The 19,627-nt window shown below is 44.1% G+C and overlaps 1 protein-coding gene across 5 annotated transcripts in view; it reads left to right on the top strand.

Moving 5' to 3' along the window:
- kcnq5a (potassium voltage-gated channel, KQT-like subfamily, member 5a) overlaps window positions 1-19,627 on the top strand; it is a 116,362-nt gene that overhangs the window by 85,933 nt on the left and 10,802 nt on the right. For 2 of the 5 annotated variants that reach the window (XM_080782724.1, XM_080782725.1), the window contains exons 6-13: window positions 1,376-1,486; window positions 2,175-2,270; window positions 5,910-6,004; window positions 6,976-7,002; window positions 14,584-14,849; window positions 15,546-15,654; window positions 18,053-18,184; window positions 19,375-19,491. In XM_080782724.1, coding sequence (XP_080638850.1) covers window positions 1,376-1,486; window positions 2,175-2,270; window positions 5,910-6,004; window positions 6,976-7,002; window positions 14,584-14,849; window positions 15,546-15,654; window positions 18,053-18,184; window positions 19,375-19,491 — 953 coding nt within the window. Of the gene's footprint in view, window positions 1-1,375; window positions 1,487-2,174; window positions 2,271-5,909; window positions 6,005-6,975; window positions 7,003-11,512; window positions 11,582-14,583; window positions 14,850-15,545; window positions 15,655-18,052; window positions 18,185-19,374; window positions 19,492-19,627 lie in introns of all 5 variants that reach the window. The other 3 variants (XM_080782723.1, XM_080782726.1, XM_080782727.1) reach the window with 3 other exon arrangements.

Raw genomic sequence — 19,627 nt, forward strand, 5'->3', positions numbered from 1 at the left:
TAAACTGGTGCCAGTGCCTGGATTTCCTCTCAGAGAGAGAAGACCAACCTACCCTGTCATAGAGGGCACAATGGTGAGTGCTGTAGCTTTCACCAGTGATAAACCTAAGCTATTGATAGCTCGGTAGAGAGAAAAATAATAAATTTGTGTGTGTGTGTGTGTGTGTGTGTGTGTGTGTGTGTGTGTGTGTGTGTGTGTGTGTGTGTGTGTGTGTGTGTGTGTGTGTGTGTGCGTGTGCGTGTGCGTGTGCGTGCGTTGTTTCATTTGTAGGTTTGGTATATTTACACATGAAAGTGAACCAATGTAAAAACAATATATAGTTCAGTTACTATGGTGACATACAAGCAACACACTGCAACTATCATTCACTCTCAAACTTCGATATCTGCTGCTGTGGGATTTATTTGCCCAAGAGACTTGAGGATTTGTTTTGAGAGGTGATATTTTTGTATTACTATTATTCTTATTAAAAGTGATACTGCAATGTGTGGGTAGCCTGCACTAAATAATTTCACCCACTCTCTTACAACTTCTGATGTGATAGTACTTTAGTTTAACTAAAGTTGTAATAACTAACCAGCTCAATGTTTCATGAAATGACAAACAACCTAACAGCAACTGCATGCTATCATTATTCATTACAGGAAAAGCATAATTAAGATTTGTGCTTATTTCAGCTTTGTAGTGTGATCCTTTTTTTTCTTCAGTCAGGCATGCCGTTTGTGTACAGTAGGTCTTGACTTACTTTGACTTGACCGTTGCTCCTCTGGGGTGCATAGGCCGTTGACAAATGTCCTCCATTTCACTCGGTTTTTTGCCGTTCTTTCGAGATCTCCCCAGTAGGTCTTACTCCTCCCAAATCATTAAAAATGCATGCATGGGCCCAGGCGGTGGCGTAACCGTCTGGGCACCCGACTGGTAATCCAGTCTGGCAGTGTGCCGCGGGTTCGACTCCCGATCCCGACGGCCTTTACTGCATGTCTTCCCCCCCATCTCTCTCCCCATATTTCCTGTCAGCCTACTGTCTGTCCCTCCATAAAAACAATATATAAAATAAAGGCGAAAGCCACAAAAAAACATAAAAAAAAATGCATGCAAAGCAATGCTTAGACATGATCTCAGTGTGTTAAAGAGTGTTCATTTAATACATTTCAGTTGTATACTCTTGACGGTAAATTTTAACCTATTTAGCAAATGGGACCAGGCAGTGGAACCAACTATAGATGCTGTGGCCAGTTATCATTCAGTGAGTATACAGCGCTGTCATAGTGAGTATAGCACAGCGCTGTCATAGCCAAGACCAGGGGTTCCAGTATGGCGCTTACCGGCTGATCTCGTGGCTTACAGTACTGGTTGTTGACATTTGACCTCTCAGATCACCTTGACAACCATCGGCTATGGTGACAAGACGCCTCAGACGTGGACGGGACGCCTGCTGTCGGCCGGCTTCGCTCTGCTGGGGATCTCCTTCTTTGCCCTGCCCGCTGTGAGTCTCACACACACAGTTGTGTACATTTTCTGTAAATGTTTAATACACAGCCAAATACTCGGTGTGAACACAAACTGATACTGTCTTTGGTGGATATGTTTTGGTTTAGGTTTTTTTATGTACGATATGGTACGATATGATCTTTCACTTTAGATGATGCTTGGACTGTTGGATATTTGTTTATGGGAAAATGTAGGGTAATTAAAAACAAACATCAACCACAGAGTTTATTTAACACTGGTGATTTTACCATGTAGTGCTTTTATGTGCAATACAGATTACGGAGAGAGTGTGTGTGATGCTTTTCCAGATAAGCACATGATAAATTAAGCAGGAGGAGCGAGATCGAACTCGTTACTGTTAAACTTGGCTGACAGACTGTGGTTTTGTGCCAGCCGATACACAGTCTATTTGAAGACTGACGTAACTAGATTAAGCTGTGTTCATTTAAATTTCCACATTAGCTTTACTGAGGGAAACAGAGATTAAGGAGAGGAGTGTGTGTGTGTGTGTGTGTGTGTGTGTGTGTGTGTGTGTGTGTGTGTGTGTGTGTGTGTGTGTGTGTGTGTGTGTGTGTGTGTGTGTGTGTGTGTGTGTGTGTGTGTGTGTGTGTGTGTGTGTGTGTGTGTGTGTGTGTGTGTGTGTGTGTGTGTGTGTGTGTGTGTGTGTGTGCGCGTGTGTGTAGGGCATCCTAGGGTCAGGTTTCGCTCTGAAAGTCCAGGAGCAGCATAGACAGAAGCACTTTGAGAAGAGGAGAAATCCAGCCGCCAGTCTTATACAGGTAACGTGAACACACACACACACACACACACGCGCATTCACAGAATTGAGAATTCAGGCCCTTCTCTTCTGGATGTGATTCTGAGTTTGACTGTGTGCATGTGTCTGTGTTGTCTGCATTTGTCTGTCTGTGCGTTTGTGTGTGCGTGCGTGCATATTTGTGAGACTTTGTCCTCTCATAGGGCCAATAGCAACACATGCTGTGGATTTATGAGTAGTTGCCATGCCAATTATTCCCAGAGTGTGCTCACCTCCATCATAACTCATTCTAACTGACAATACCTGAGTCATCCTTTACTAAATACCTGCTCCACATCTGTGCATGTGCGTGCAGCGTGCACATAATGTGAGCTCGCAAGTGCAGTTTTACATAATGAAAGGAAGTATAATGATAAAACAAGATGTATTGTTTTCTTCCTCAGTAAATGTGATATAACGTAATCCACTGTTATGCGTAAAGTTTGATTTGGCTGCTGTTGTGAGCACACATGGATGGAGTCAGAGCACACGCTCCAAACGCAGCGCAAAGCCATGCGTTTTGAGCTTGTATGTTACTTTAGAATTTGAATCCTGAAAAGTAACAGTTTTGGTTCCACCCGACAGAGACAATTTGTTACATTTTCAGTTGACCAATCAGCTTGAATGCTGCTTGTAATTCCCTCTCATTACTTCACTTTGTGTGGTCCAAGACTGCAATACACACCAATTGTAAAACATTTATGCAACTCTAAAAAGGTAATTAACAGTCAGCATTGTGAATGGATCCCTTATTATTAGCCATATTACTGTCTCTGCCGTTCCAAATGGAAAATTGCGTTTATTTAATGACATTATTTGAATTGCCGTTCACAGTAATTCAATTTGAGCACATGATAAACATTTAACACACTCGTTAGTGGATTACCGGTAGTGTGTGTGTGTGTGTGTGTGTGTGTGTGTGTGTGTGTGTGTGTGTGTGTGTGTGTGTGTGTGTGTGTGTGTGTGTGTGTGTGTGTGTGTGTGTGTGTGTGTGTGTGTGTGTGTGCAGCGCGCACACTCTTGCTGTTTACCAAACTCTCCTTCTAATAGAGATTGTCAAATAAACCCGATATATTCCTTTCGTTGACAAACTGTGAATAATTAGGTATGTTGTATGAACAACGGACATTGGATACTAACGGCCTGTTTCCTGCCTGCCATTTACTCATCAACTCTTCTGCTCTGCTTTTGTTGTTGTCTCCTGTCTGATGCCATATGATTGTGTGAAAACACACTGTTCACTTACAGTAACAGCATACCTTGGACTATGATGGATTACTGTCATCATTGCCATGCTTAAACGGATATTTGGTCATTTTATCGACTACTCAGACTTATGTGAACACCCCAGACAGTTTTTAAGTTGCTCGATTCAGTATTTAGATGAAATCTGAAATTAAAATCTGAAATTAAATTTTACCATCGCGGGACGGAGCATAAATTATACTTGATGGGCTGCAGGTGCGTGTTCAAGGGCAAGAGATCACAATATAAATCCTAATCATTCTTCCTCCACACTAGGAGAAAAGCAGCATCTGAAAGTTTGATGGCATGTTATGAGAGGCAGGGTCCCTGTGCTGCCGGCCTGCGCGCGCACGCTAGTGCTTATCAGTGTGACGTCGTCTGTTAAGGCATCTATAGGAAGGGGACGGGGAAGCTAAAATGAATATCAAATATCTAAATACTGAATCAAGCAACCTGAAACTGTCTGGGGTGTTGGTGTTCACATAAGACTGAGTAGACGATAAAATGAAAGTGAATTATCCCTTTAATATTATGATACTTGACTGAAACAACAAGCTTGAACTTGACTCGATTCAAATGCAATCGATATGTCCGCCAGGCCGGAAGGCCCAAAGGTGGAATTCACAATCGCATAAATCACGACTCTGGACTCGTGATGTGATGAACATGTATGACACCGATTTTTCATACTTCATTCCGATTGGCTAATTCCCTTCCTAAATATATCAGTTTTACAGTTATAATATGGATACTATACGGTAAAATCCTCAGTGTGCGAGAGTACAAATGTAATCACATGGACATGCATTTGATTACAGTACACTTTCACTCTCACTCTCTGGACAACCTGGAAGTCACTCAATAGACTTGGTGTGGGACAGGGGAGGTGCAAAGCACTGATAAAAGTCTGGAACTACACAACAGAAGACACGTGCAGCTGTGGATCAGTACAGACAATGTCCCACCTACTGGAATGTGCCGACGCCCCCCGTGCAGTCCATAAGACCTGGCAGAACCCACCCCATCAGCTGTGGCCTTGTCCCCGATATTGGCAGAACGACATCTGAGATTGCTACGGACTCGAAGAAGAAGACTCTCAGTTTCAAATAGATAAATGACACTGCAGTGAGAGATGAGTTGAGAGATAAGATGAGATGTAGTTTTATTATTGAGTTGATTTGATTAGCCAAAGTATAAAATAATGCTTTTTAGCTAACATCTAAAATGACACAGATGCTTTCCCGGTTTTAATGGGTGGCCCGTTAACCCAATGAGCTTGGATGTCTGTCTTGGATGTGTCTTCTGTCTTGGATGTGTCTTCTGCATTGGATGTGTCTTCTGTCTTGGATGTGTCTTCTGCATTGGATGTGTCTTCTGCATTGGATGTGTCTTCTGTCCATTCTGTCTTTGTTCTGCCCATCATGTGTGTTCTTTCAATGGTGTCTGCTCTCCGCGGTCTCTCCTCTTGTTTCCTTCGACAGGTGGACAGACAACTGCAAAGCTTGGCTTGCTGTGTTTAATAACATAACCTGTATCACGCACACACGTGTGTGTGTGTGTGTGTGTGTGTGTGTGTGTGTGTGTGTGCGTGTGTGCGTGCGTGCGTGCGTGTGTACAGTATATTTGTTGTGTGTCTTTCTGTGTGCCTGTCTGCAAATATATCACACATTCACCATGCATGTGAATATACAGCCCCTTTTCCCTCACTATCTTTGTGCCATTGCTCCTCTCCTGTCTGTCTGTCTGTCTGTCTGTCTGTCTGTCTGTCTGTCTGTCTGTCTGTCTGTCTGTCTGTCTGTCTGTCTGTCTGTCTGTCTGTCTGTCTGTCTGTCTGTCTGTCTGTCTGTCTGTCTGTCTGTCTGTCTCTGTCTGTCCCTCCGTCCGTCCCATTCGTCCATATGTCTGCCTGTCCATGTCGGGCTCCCCTCTCCCTTCCCCAGGCAGCTTGGCGTCTCTACTCCACAGAAGGAGCCCGTCCGTACCTCCGAGCCACCTGGCATCACTACCAAAGTGCCCTCCCTCCCCTCAGGCATGTATCCCCCCCCTCCACCACCACCACCGACCACCACCTTCCTCCCTGAACGCTCCCCCTCCCCCTCCCCTCCCTCCCCCCGATGCCTCAACACCACCCGAAGTACTAATCCTCCTCTTTTTGTTTTTATTTTTCATTCCTCCTCTCATTTCTCACCTTTGACCCTTTGTTTTCGGTTTGCTCTCTCTCTCTCTCTCTCTCTCTCTCTCTCTCTCTCTCTATTTCTTCCCCCATCTCTTATTTCCTCTACCACCCCCCCTTCCCCCCGCCCCCTCATTCTTCTTATATTTTATTTACTTTTGTTTCCCCCCCATCTGTTATTCATCCTGTCGACTCTGCACGTAGTGTGTCTGGCGTAGTTATGCTGCTGATGAGAACTCGGTTTCCATAGCAACCTGGAAGCCTCATTTGAAGGCGTTGCATACCTGCAGCCCCGCCAAGTAGGTAACAAGAGAAACTCACCAACATGGCCGCTTAGCGCTACATCAACCCCTGTACTCCCCTTCCTCCTCTTTCCTGCGCCCTTTCAGCCTGCTCCTCGTTGGTGCCTGTACGCCCTCGTCGGTAGTGGCTGCAACGTTTCCGTCTCCTGTGAATGTGATTGTCGTGGTTGCTGCACTTTCGTTCGTTATTCTTCCAACCTTTTTTCTTGTCATATTTATGCATCGTGGTTTAGCATGCATGCGCTTTCCCGCAGCGATTCCATGCCGATTCACACTGATGAAATGTAGTCACACATGTTTGAACCTGCACCACAGAAATCCTGATCTTTCAGTTAACTCGGAAAAACACTGTTGTAAGGGCTCAAGGTTTTACTGTGTGGGAGCAATCTTGGTGCAAGAGCTTTCTTCTCCCACTATAGCCACTGAGCAGCTTCCCTGGTGCACAAGGGCAGATCGGTGCACTACTGCCATTCACTTTATTACAGGTGGACATGAAACATGTCAGAACATTTAGAACATCCTGTCGTCCATGACAAAGTACATCTACACTGTGCGCCTTTGCCATCTTTGTGTTCTGCTTGGTCGCAAATACATTCAGAATCTTCTTTATTCAATAACACAAACACACACACACACACACACACACACACACACACACACACACACACACACACACACACACGCACACACACAATGATACATGGTATAGGCAACCACATCTGTCTCTTTGCCTTTTTCCTGCTGCTAGCCATGTGCTTCATAGCCTAACCTTGCATGGCTTATCTTTTGGTGCATGCTGCTGCTGGTGCTGTCCCTGCAAACATCTCTCTTGCGTTGAGCTGTAAGTGACATCATGTGACCTCTGCTCTGCTCTGCCTGCTGCCTTTCTTGTTAGTGGAATGTTGTAGAATCTGACAGAAAACTGATCTCTCTCCCTTTGTCTCCTCTACATCCACTAACACCTGAAGGAAAGAACAGGGAGATACGACATACAGGTTTGTAAGATACCCATACCTCTCTCTCTCTCTCTCTCTCTCCCTCTCTCTCTCCCTCTCTCAGGGTGCGTTCGGAAATGCGCACCGGGATTGTGGTCAGTTTGTTGAGTGTGGTGGGCGGTGACGTCACAGAGTGCGTTCAGTGTGCCTTATTTACGAACGACCACAGCTGTGACGCATTCGCACGAATCACACTGGACAACCCCAGCTTCAGGGTAGGGTCGCTCAGTGCGGCCACTCGGCACACCCGGTGCGCAGCGCTCTGGATTTTCGAACGACAACGCACCGAGTGCACTGAATAAACGAACGACAAGAGAGCACACCAGTGTGTTCAGGGCACATTTCCGAACGCACCCTCAAATTCCAATACTATAAATTTCACACTAATGTCCTCCACTTAGAGTCTATAGTTGCGCTTCCGAGCGAGGAGGCGAGGAGTATATGGCAGTATGGCCCCACACTGTATTTCTTTATAATATGCTTAGGAATTGAACTTTATGACATATCTACAAGTTCACAATGCCTCGTGATGCGACTCATCGTGAGCTTGTAGATCTGCTATTTTCAAATGGTTGAAATGTAGGGCTGAAGTGGTTAATGTATGTTTTGTAATAATAATCGAAATATAACTAGTAACTAGTATAGCTAAAGTTTTCAAATAGTGTAGTAAAAGTACAATATTTGGACCTGAGATGTGGAGTAGAAGTAAATGTTTTGGAAATTTTAAATACACAAGTAAAGTACAAATACCTCAAAAGTGTACTTAAGTACAGTAAATAAGTAGGCTAAATGTACTTTCCACCACTGGTAAATTAATATCAATCAAGCCATTATTAAATGTGTTGCTATAGTAGCTTTGATCTGATATTATTCCGATATGAACTTCAGTATTTCTTCCAGTTTAATCAAGTGGGACACTCACTCTCAGGCCGTTGACACACACCACCATGCAATGCACTGTTTACATTATTAGAATATGAGTTCTTCTTCTCTAAATCATCCCTCTGAAGTCTTTGGGACCCCATCTCCTTCCCATATCCCGAGGAGGCAACCTTTTGTATCCAGGGATGTGTAGAAAACCTCTGAATCATCCATGTCACCTTTGTGTATATGCCTATGCCTAGTTCAGACCACAGTGAGCTTCTGCTCTGTCTCACCACAAAACATGAACATTCCTCAACCTTTTCACACACTTTCTGCTGGCTCTGACTCACACTGCAGCAAGATCACTCACCTCCATAGTCCAGCGATTCTCAACCTCTGGACCGGGTACTGCAAGTGGTTTTCCAAATAACTGGCAAACACTGAGATTTTAATGATAGGATAGCATTGATATAAAAATCACACCCGTGTGAACTGAGTGGTCCCCCCCCCCCCCCCCCCCCCTCTCTCTCATTAGCAGGCAACAGTGCAGCACTATCTCTCTCTCTCTCTCTCTCTCTCTCTCTCTCTCTCTCTGTTTCTGGCACAACAGCGCCACTTTTGGTACTCATTGGTATTGGTGCTCATAGTCACACACATGAACACACGGTTGAACACACAGTTGAACACACGGTTGACACGGACATTGCTGTTAAAACATAAAAAATCACACATGAGGGACGCCTCATGGGGGGGGGGGGGGGGGCATGCTTAAAGCAGACATAAAAAGTCCATAGATTTGGCTGCCACATGCTGATTTTTGGGAGGGCATGTTGATTTTTGGGAACTTGCTAATTTCTGGGGGGCGCATGAACAAGGCAAACAATAAAATTCCATAAACTTGGCTGCCACATGATGTCATGTCTGAAAGACAGCCATTGCAGGGGATAGCGCCCCTCAATCATACGTTGGTTCCATCGATCCAAGTCGCAACACAATCAATTGAGTGATCATTATTAACATACTGTAAACAGGCTCTAAAAAGACATGCAGCCCACCCATTTCACCACTTAACACTGAACACTTTTAAGATTTACAAGTGGGCTCAGATGCAGCAAAGGTTGAGAACAACTGCCATAGACAATGCACACAGCTTTCTCAGAATGCGGGAGTGGAAAACTGACCTGTGTAAATTCAACATGAAAATGTACATGTTTAAATGTAATTTAATATTCTCAGGGTTAAATGAACACTCTGGATAATGATACTGTTATGCTGTGTGTAGCGTTACAGTCAAAATGGTGACAATTTTACAAACTGGAACATCATTGTTGAGGAAGAGATATCTTTCCCTCTTTTCACATCTATCTCGGTGCACTTGACTGTTACAAGAAAAACCGTGGCTCATCTCTCTGTCTTTTAATGTGAGGGGTGATCTGTGAGGGGTGATCTGTGTGTGTGTGTGTGTGTGTGTGTGTGTGTGTGTGGGTGCGCGCTCGCGTGTGCGAGTGCGTGCGCGAGCGTGCATGCGTGCAGACAGGAGTCTGTACCATGTCTGTGCACCATGACGCACTTTTTCCATTCGGTTGGTATTTATGTAACTCATCAAACAAGTCAACGAGAGAGAGAGGGGGAGATAGGGAGGGAGGGAAAGACAAGAGAGAAGATGGAAAGAAGAAAAGATGAGCGAAGGGCAGAGGGAGAGAGGAATAGAGCAGGAGAGACTCAGATATAGATGGAGAGAAAGAGAAAGATATAGAGAGAAAGAGATGGAGAGGGCACGGGACAGAGAATGTTATAAGACAGACAAGAGACAGAGAGAGAAAAGAATGATGATGCAGAGGGTAAACAGCAAAGTTCAGAGAGCAGAGAGAGAAAGAGTGAGGGGGAGAGAGAGTGAGGGGGGAGAGAGAGAGAGGGGGGGAGGGGGAGTAAGTGAGGGGAGAGAGACACTCATAAGAAGGCAGTGGTAGTAAGAGAGACAGAGCGTGTGTGTGTGTGTGTGTGTGTGTGTGTGTGTGGTACAGAGAGATTTGTGAGTTTAATTATGTTAGTATGTTATTGGTTTTACAGTGTAGTGCTTCTTTGGCAATGGTTATTGGCCTTGTGTTTAGCCAACAACTTTTCTGGCATTTAGATTTAAGACTGCCAGACACGCACACACACACACACACACACACACACATGCAGCCCCCCCCCCGCGACACACACACACACACACACACACACACACACACACACACACACACACACACACACACACATACAGACACATTGGCATAACACTCCCATTCTCACATACTGTACACTCGTACACATGCATGTACAGTATGTAACTATTCAAGCTATTTAGACATAAACGCTAATGTGCACGCAGACATAGACAAACATTGAGACTAACACAAACGATTACACTCGTCCCATTATAGACTAAAATTAAACCGCTGCATCCTCATATTCATTCTAAATTCCCACAATGCCTAATTGGACTCTCCAACCTGTTTAATTAATCATGTTTGTGCTTTCTTATGAACTTCTTTTGTGGCTAACTAATTACACATTTACTGAAGGCTGCTCTGTGGTAGGTGCACGCTGCAATGTCCCCAGTGTCTATTTAACATGGAAAGTGTAAAAATGTACACAGCGAGCAAAAGCAAAAGAGCAAAGCAATAAATCAGGGACTACCGGTATGCTAGGGAATGCTGGATATTGGCAATTAGAATTATGATATGGAGGATAACATGGACATAATTGAGTGTTTTTTAGACTGGCTACATGGAATGGTATGAAAGGTGTGCTTAGTGCTTAGTGTGTGTGTGTGTGTGTGTGTGTGTGTGTGTGTGTGTGTGTGTGTGTGTGTGTGTGTGTGTGTGTGTGTGTGTGTGTGTGTGTGTGTGTGTGTCAATCAGACTTTATCAGACTTTATTTTCACAACACATTACAAGTAACATGGGTAAAATTCTGGTTGTGCAGGCACTCATTGCAGTTACGGGGATAGAGACAACAATCAGAGCTACACAGCTGCAGCCATATTTCGGCGCTGCCCTCAGCGCTGTGTGTGTGTGTGTGTGTGTGTGTGTGTGTGTGTGTGTGTGTGTGTGGTGTGTGCATATCTTTAGTCTGAACTCGTACTATAGTGAGGAGTTGGGGGAAGAATCTGGCCTTGCATCACTCATTTGAAGCAATGGGACCCCACTATCTTTCAACAGTTTTTCAGCAACTCACAACAACCTGTAATAGGCAAGTGTGCCGGTGAGGACTATAATTACATCACTGAAAATTGGAAAATACCTCAAAATTGTAATTAAAATACAATACTTGAGTAGATGTAAATACTTACACTTGCAAATAGGGGCACGTCATCGAGTCCTGTCCCAACTCAACACCTTGTTTGATACAATGGGTGTGAGAATGTGGTCATGTGTGTGTGTAAGTCCATCCTATCGATCTAAACCCTTGAATTATTGACACTAGAAATCCTGATCATTAAACCCAACCCCACAGGTTTTAACCAAAGAACAGAACATCTCTGTCCTCCCTCTTTCTCTGTTAACCTCCTTCTCCTCCTTATTTCCTCCCTGATAACCCTCCATCGGTCCATGCGTCCGTCCATCCTAATTCCATCCATCCCTTCATTCCTGCGCTCTAGTAAGGGTCGTAGAAATAGGAGGCTCTCCCGAATCCGAAGGTATACACGTATCTTTTGGAAATATAGGAGGTAAACACCCCCCCAGCCCCCCCGCCCCACCACTCAATACCAGCATCCTTTTGTTTGCTAATGCCTGATTTATACTTGGCGGTGTTACGTGCGCGACGCATTGTGAGCTTGTAGGTCTGCTATTTTCAGAACGTAATACTGTCATACAACAGTATAAATTAGGCTTCAGTCATATGACCTGTGGGAATGACCAAACTAACCGCATTGTCGCATTGAAGAGTGCTTCCTGTATGTGTGTCTGATACTTATATGCTGCCTGTCCACCTGTGAATGGGAACATCACTTAAAAACACATACAACCTGACGTCCCTATTTTGGGTGCGTCATTTGGCGAATATTTAATACTAAAACGTTCTCTTCTTCTTTTCTCATATGGGAGAGGAAAGTCTCTATGCCAAAATGTGGCTGTTTGATATAGCTTTTGGTCAACATGCAGGTAGCATATTCATCCACATTCTCCACGTCCCGGTGAGACAGAGAGAGCAGAGGACATATCGGAGCCCATTTTCTTTGATAATTGAAGCTACTGAAACCTACTGTATAACCCCAAGTTTCAGTGTTAAGCCCGATTCATACTCCGTCATATGACCTATAGGCTCACAATGTGTTGCATGCGCAATGCAACGGGAGCTTATAAATGCTTACATCCAGCGTGCGAGGCGGTCGTAGTACATAGCATTAATTAGGCATATATAAACTTTGTTTACATGCCAGTGTTTTAAATCCTTGATCCAAATCGGTTGTCAAACCAGTGGCCTTTGTCGCAGGACTCTTTGCATGACCTCATCCAAGACAGCCGCCAGCACATCCCTGATCTTTGACCTCAGATCTTTGACCTCTCTCATTTCTGTCCCATAATGCCGTTTGCCAGCTGTTTACAGAGAATAGAGGAATACTTGAACTATGTTGACCGCCACATTTTATTTTATTTTTTATTTTTACTGCACTTGACTGCATAACCGGAGGGGCAAACGAGCTTTGTTCATAACGGACATCGCCCTAGTTTGGAGATTGAAATCTCAAAGTCAAATCTTAAAGATTTTATGATTTATATTTTATTTCGCTTTTTCTTTTCAAAGTAGAATCTCAATGAATATGATGTCTTACATCAGGGGTGACCAAAGATTTTATATGGCCCTCGGCTTTACATTGAAGTTTTTTAATTAACCTGGGCATTTCCCAGAGTATAATAAACAAACAAAGGATTCTTTGTTCCTTGTTGTCTCATTCTGAAGGGGTCAAAGAAAGGCTATTTTATTTCATGTTTTTACCTTGCACGCCTGGCTACATTTGGTAATGTGAAATAAGGCTGAAAACTGGCTGAGTTATTTTTGTGTTTTGTTCACAGCAGCACGCACCTAACAAAATACCATTGTTATTAAATATTGATGATGATGATAGTTACATAAAACATTGTGACTTTGTTATAGTCCAAAGGCACATTATGTAAGTCGAGGAGATGTATTTGGCCCTTGGGTACTTCTAATACTTCTAATATGCCCCCCTTTGAAAAAAGTTTGGACACCTCTGTCTTACATGATTATTTTGGGCATGTTTCCCCAATATAGTTGCTTTAATCATACGGTCATCATAAATATGTAATACTTTTGACCCACTTTTGTCTTACTTTCATGCCTGATGTTCCTCATTGTTAATTTATCCTTTTGTAACTCTGAGAGTGTATAAATGTAACCATTTAATTTTGTACACTCTCAGTATTAAATGATATACCGAAACTGTCCATCACTGCTTTTCATCGGCCGCATGTCATCCTCTCATGTTTGACTGTTCTGCTGCATTGTATATTTTGTCTACATGCATCAAGGTGCAATAAAATTCATATAAGAGTCAAAACTTTAAATTTGAGTTTTCCCTTTGTGGATTTCCCCAAGTGTCATCTTTAAAAATGTGTTCTGCAGATAGTACTTTGCAACCTACTTTTAAGTGCTTTATAAATAAATCACAAAGCACATTATATAATATAATAAATAATGTAGCTCCAGGGCATTAAATAAACTTTAATCCACCAAATAAACATTCTTGTTTCAATAAGAACATTCATATACTCCCACACTGTTAAACCCTGTCATTTTCTCATTGAATGTATCAAGCGCTATTCAGGCTATCGTTGATGCCACATCCATGATCTTGTAAAGGCAAACTTGAGATCCACCACTGTATTTATGAAAACTGCATTATGCTGTAGCAACCCACTTTCTCTCACAGAAGTTACCTTACGTTACCTCTCTACCTCTAGTTTAACCAGCATGCAGTGTTGGCCTTTCCAGTCTTAAGCCTAATTCATGCTTTGGTGAAAAACTGTCACAACAAAAACAATGTATTATCTTTTTTATGTATTAACTTTGTTTTGTTTTCATTGTGTGACATTTTTGAGCCAAAGCATACAGTAAATAAGGCTCTAAGCGGTGTTTGCGTGGTGGCTGGTGTTACAGTAATTGTCTGAGTGAAGTGCTGCTGGGTCTGTGTTATTTGGGTTTTGGAGCATGACAGATGGATGGATGATGTTTGGGTTGAAGGAAATAAGGAAAAAGAGTTGTGTCTGTGCACTGAACTCTTCACACTCTCTGAGGGGAAATAGGTGTTGACAACCTCTCTTACTTACCTCTTTCTTTGTTTGTTTTTTCTATCTCTATCAACCCCATTCTATAACCCCTTGTCTCTTTCAACCTCTCTCTCTCTCTCTCTCTCTCTCTCTCTCTCTCTCTCTCTCCCTCTCTCCCTCCCTGTGTCTGTCGTTCTCTCCTATACACTCCCTACCTTGTTTTGCTCTCTTTGCATCACAATTCCATCTTCTCTCTATTTTGTCCTGCACTCTCTCCTCTTGTGTCTCCCATTCTTCCTCACCCGGTCTCTCTTCCTCTTTCACCTCTCTTGCTGCTCCTCAATCTGTCCTTGCTTCCACCTCTCCGCCGCTCTTCTTGCCTCTCTGTCGGGGTCCCCTTCTCCCCGCCCTGGCTCTCTGTCTGTCTCTCTCCATCCAGTCAGAAGCTCAGCTTTAAGGAGCGCGTGCGCATGGCAAGCCCGCGTGGTCAGAGCATGAAGAGTCGCCAGACCTCCGTCAACGACCGCCAGCCACGCTGTTCTCCTGGCAACGAAACCGGCGGCGGCATGATGGGGTCAAGTGGGGGCGGGGCCGAGGTGACTACAGGTGGGCCCGCCAAGGTGCAGAAGAGCTGGAGCTTCAACGACCGCACGCGCTTCAGGCCCTCACTGCGTCTGAAGGGCCAAACCCGCCCTGCCCCTGACGGTGAGCTGCAGTGTTGTGTGTGCGTGCGTGTGTGTGCGGCCGAGTGTGTGTGTGTACCTGCTGCTGTTATTGTCAGTTTTCACATGTCATGTTCTCCAGCCCGCTACATGAGAAGTGGATCAGACCACAACATGAACAATGCTCCCCTCTCTCTCTCTCTCTCTCTCTCTCCCCCCTTGTCTCCGTCACTTGCACTCTCTTTCCATCATAATGATCTCTGTCTGTCTGTCATAATGAATTTCATACAGTGTCTCTCTCTCTCTCTCTCTCTCTCTCTCTCTAATTATTGGCTGTACTGGGGATGTATGCTGTACAGATCGGCGATTTTTACTAGTTTAAAATGTTTTTCAAAATGATAAAAAATACCAAATAAGATTAGTCATAAGGCATAAGATGCTGTGCAAAACTAGTGTTCATTAAATTCTTAAACGAACGCGGCCAATGCTCCAGATTTCACTGTGTGAGCTGGCCTGGCAGAACATTACCCATTCCTCAAGACAACTGTCCAAAGCGGCACATAAATTCTCACACCTTAGAAGCCAAAAATGTATCACTTTTAAAACATTCTCAGAGATCCCTGCCGAGAAATGGCTACACACTGCACCCAAAATGTGTTTTATGTCTTTGGAGACTGGAAGTGATTTTCTGAGGCAGGGCACATTAGTTGACGCGTCATCTGCCCTGTCTGTCTCCCAGTAGACGGAGCCATGACCACGGAGGATTCCTTTGATGAGAGGGGTTGCCATTGTGATGTCACCGTGGAGGACCTTTCAAATTCACTCAAGGGGGTCATCAGAGCTGTCAGGTGAGTGTGACGTTTGAGACATTTTTCTTGCAGAGTTTCTTGTCCTTTAGAGGAACTGCCACAGCATCATAGGCACAGGAGGGGGGTCAGAAGGGTCTGAATGTCCCCACACTATTGGGGGACACTATTACAATCGACTGGTCTATTTATTTAGGTTTTTATTTATGTTTTCCGACCCGCGCCGGCCTAGCGCAAATTGCGCAATCGTTTTTGTGCTGCATCGGTACATGCTTGCCCCTTCGCCATAATGAGTAACGTTCTGTTACTGGCTACGTGCAGTTGCTCTCTCAGTCTCAACTCGATCAACTACAGTAGGTGCCAGACAAGGCAAGCAAATTCGGCTGAATGGACGAAGGGCACCTTTTTCCAGTCAATAGAATGTGCAGACAGAGTTCTACATAGTCCACCCATGCACTCTTGTACACCCTTTAAGCTGGCGTAATGCCTGACTTATACGATCATAACACGTCACATTACGATGCTATTTCCGGCGAGTATAAATTAAACATAAGGCCTGGCTCGAGACACTCCATAAAACACCAGGCTCTGTGTCTTTTCATTCATCTGCTGTACATTCTGCTATTCCTAACAGCCTAGACACTCTCTCCCACGCACGCACGCACGCATGCACTCACACACACACACACACACACACACACACACACACACACACACACACACACACACACAGACAGAATGGAGAATGACTTGAAAGACCATGGGGAAATGGTAGAACATGTCAGTGTCATACCGGGGATATTGTAAACATATGGCAGCAAGCCTTCTGCTTATGTATTTGATGCACGTATCCATCACATATGTTGTACGCCAGGAATGTACAGTATTCTCTAATGCATTCAAGTACATTCTTTACCTGTTGTAGACCCAGAGTAAGATGGTGGTTTTGGACACTTAAGCCCCAGCATCCGTATTTACAGAAAATAGTTTGACGATCGTCTGTTTTCAGCGAAAATATTTAATGCACAGCGAGAATAGAAAGTTCACTAGCATAGAGCCCAGAGAGACTCTGCTCAACAACATATGCGGTTAAAATGATATCTTCCCCTCCGGCTGGGAGAAATACTATATGATGTTAATATCAGATCAGATCCCCCGCTGTGATGGACATGGATTTAGTTTGAAAAATACATGAAGAAGAAACACTGAAAAGGAATCAGTGGGACTCCGAAAACACACACACGCACGCACACACACACACAGACCAGACCCCTTGCTGAAAACACCTAAGGCATGACTCTGAGCCCTCACAGCGGTGGAGCATAGAAATAAGGAAAGAAAGATGAACACCCGTCCCGCACACACGCCATGGGAACCATGCATGCTACACATGATATATGTGTGTTTGTGAGTGCGTGCAGGGTGTTTTGTATCACTGTCTTTTCAACTGGTTATTATATCAGCTTACTGCAATCATGTGAGAACCAAACCATCTTGGTTTTCCTGACCCCCTCAAATAATATCAACACACATTGCAAACAAGAACACTAAAACGCTAAAAACCACTTGACAAATAATCATTATTTGAACCCTGGAAATTTTTACATGCCTATTTTGACATGTTTTGGTCACAAAAACCTCCTCCCTTAAGCTTGAATGTTTTATTTTTATTTATTTTTTACCACATGTCAATATGTCTTTCTGTATGGTACGCAACAATAATAATCTCTCGCTGACCTCAGCCCTGCCTATTTAACCCCTAAGGCCACTTGACCCATTCCTTACGGCTGTTGCTTCCTCTCTCCTCCCCAGTAAGCCTAGCCAGTGTGCCCACCCAGCAGGCCTCCTCCATGGGCAGCAGGATTCCCCAGGTGCCTATGCCTTTCCCAGGGTGTCGGGTTTGATTCCCCGGCCGGGACTGTTATTGCATCGGCTCGTCTTTCGCTGTTGTTTCTACGTAGACAGTGAGGAAATCAGGCAACTGGAGCAGGGCGGGAGCCATTAGGGAGCCAGAGTGAGCCTAACTGGGTTGATCCTCTTACCAGTATCAATATTATTCACCCAGCGGTGGTTGTGTTTGTGCAGTACAGAGCCGGAGCGGTACCAGGTGGTTGTGTTTGTGCAGTACGGAGTCAGAGGGGTTCCAGGTGTAGTTGCTAAATAATGGGTTTAAAGTTTGTAATTGTTTGGGCAAGAAGACTTTGTTCTCCCATAACATACCCCTTGAAGATGGTTGAATAATGATTGCTTTGAGTTTGATCTAAAAACAAATGGGCATAATTGATGCGTGTGTGGTCAACTCCCTCTAGTGGTTGTTTCTAGTAACCACACATTCTGGCAAAAATGCTAGTTTCAACAAGAGATTACTGTCTTCCTTCCTCTCTCTCTCTATCTCTGTCTCTCTCTCTCTCTCTCTCTCTCTCTCTCTCTCTCTCTCTAGGATCATGAAGTTTCACGTTGCTAAGAAGAAGTTTAAAGAGACGTTGCGTCCGTACGATGTGAAGGACGTCATAGAGCAGTACTCTGCTGGACACCTGGACATGCTCTGTCGCATCAAGAGTCTTCAGACAAGGTACACACACGAACACACACACGCTCGCTCGCTCGCACACACACACACACACACACACACACACACACACACACACACACACATTTGTAATGTTTATTTATGTCCACATAATGAGAAGTACAGGAATACCTTGTACAAAGGACATAAACACTGCCAGTGCAGTTTGACAATAGGAGAGCAGCCAGTTACAACGTGCATGGACGGCAAAGCATCCATCCAGTACAGCTGACATGTCGGACACAGGGCAGCAGACATAAATCATGGTTAAGGAAACAACGCCTCTTCCAAATTGAGCGGCTTCCTATAATGGCTGAAACTGAGCAGTACCTCGCTACCTCTCTCTCACACACACACACACACACACACACACACACACACACACACACTATATCCACCTTACCCTCAGAAGTGGCCAGCATATAAAGTCACTTTTTTGTGCATTTTTGGTCACTATTACTGGGCCTTTGCTATATCCCCAAGGGGAAGTGCTATTATTATTATTATTAACACAATATAGAATATCGGGAACAGTTTGGCAAACAAACTCCAACATGGTTTATATAACAGTATAGGGAGTAGGTCATTGCTAGTAATGTCTCCTTATGTTAAGTCCTCAAGTTTTTCAGCTACTTAATTTGTTCATTATTGTTGAATTTATTTTTATAGTAACCTAAAACCCATTCTTGTGGGATTGTAATTTGAGAAGTACTGATAATGTTTTTTGTGTATTACCATACTTAATGATTAGATTCTATTTTGTATTGTTGTTGAGGTATGTTTGCGCGATATACACTGTTGTGTATTGTAACGTGATTGTATATACTACTGCAAAAAAGCTATATAAGCGGGGCAAACGCTGCCTGATGAAGGTCTGAGTAGCCAATACGTCTGTTTGTCATTGACTGCTGTTGCGGTAAATACACAAATCAAAGAAAAGATACCTTGTGAGTGTGGACTGTTTCTATAGACTTTTTGTTGAGAGTCTGTACCCGTCTGTCCATCTCTTAATTGACCGTAGAGCACGCTCACACTCGGCTTGGGACTTCTGTCCCGTAGTATTTGGATCATTAATAGCCACATGAAGAATGTAGTTACATTCATACACTTTCAGACTCAAATTTACACGGAGGATTTCACTGTGTACGTGTCTCTCTCTCTCACTCCGTTTATGTGTGTCCTCTCTCTCTCAGACTGGACTCCATTGTGGGTCCTGCCCAGCGGCCCCTGAGCAGCCGAGCCAAGACCTTTTCCTCCCCTTCCCTGCATTTATATTACAGCCAGGCCCGAAGGAAGCCCTCCACAGCGGGGTTAGACCCAACCCCGTCCTGCTCCATCCGCCTGCCCCCCCCACCCCCAACTAACATAACCAAATGCACCTTGATAGTGTAGCCTGACCTGGGTCAAAGAGTATTATTTGTGAAGGTGAATGTTGGTTTCATGTAG

The sequence above is a fragment of the Protomyctophum bolini genome (assembly GCF_963924005.1).
Source record: "Protomyctophum bolini genome assembly, chromosome: 14".
NCBI classification, from domain to species: Eukaryota; Metazoa; Chordata; class Actinopteri; order Myctophiformes; family Myctophidae; genus Protomyctophum; species Protomyctophum bolini.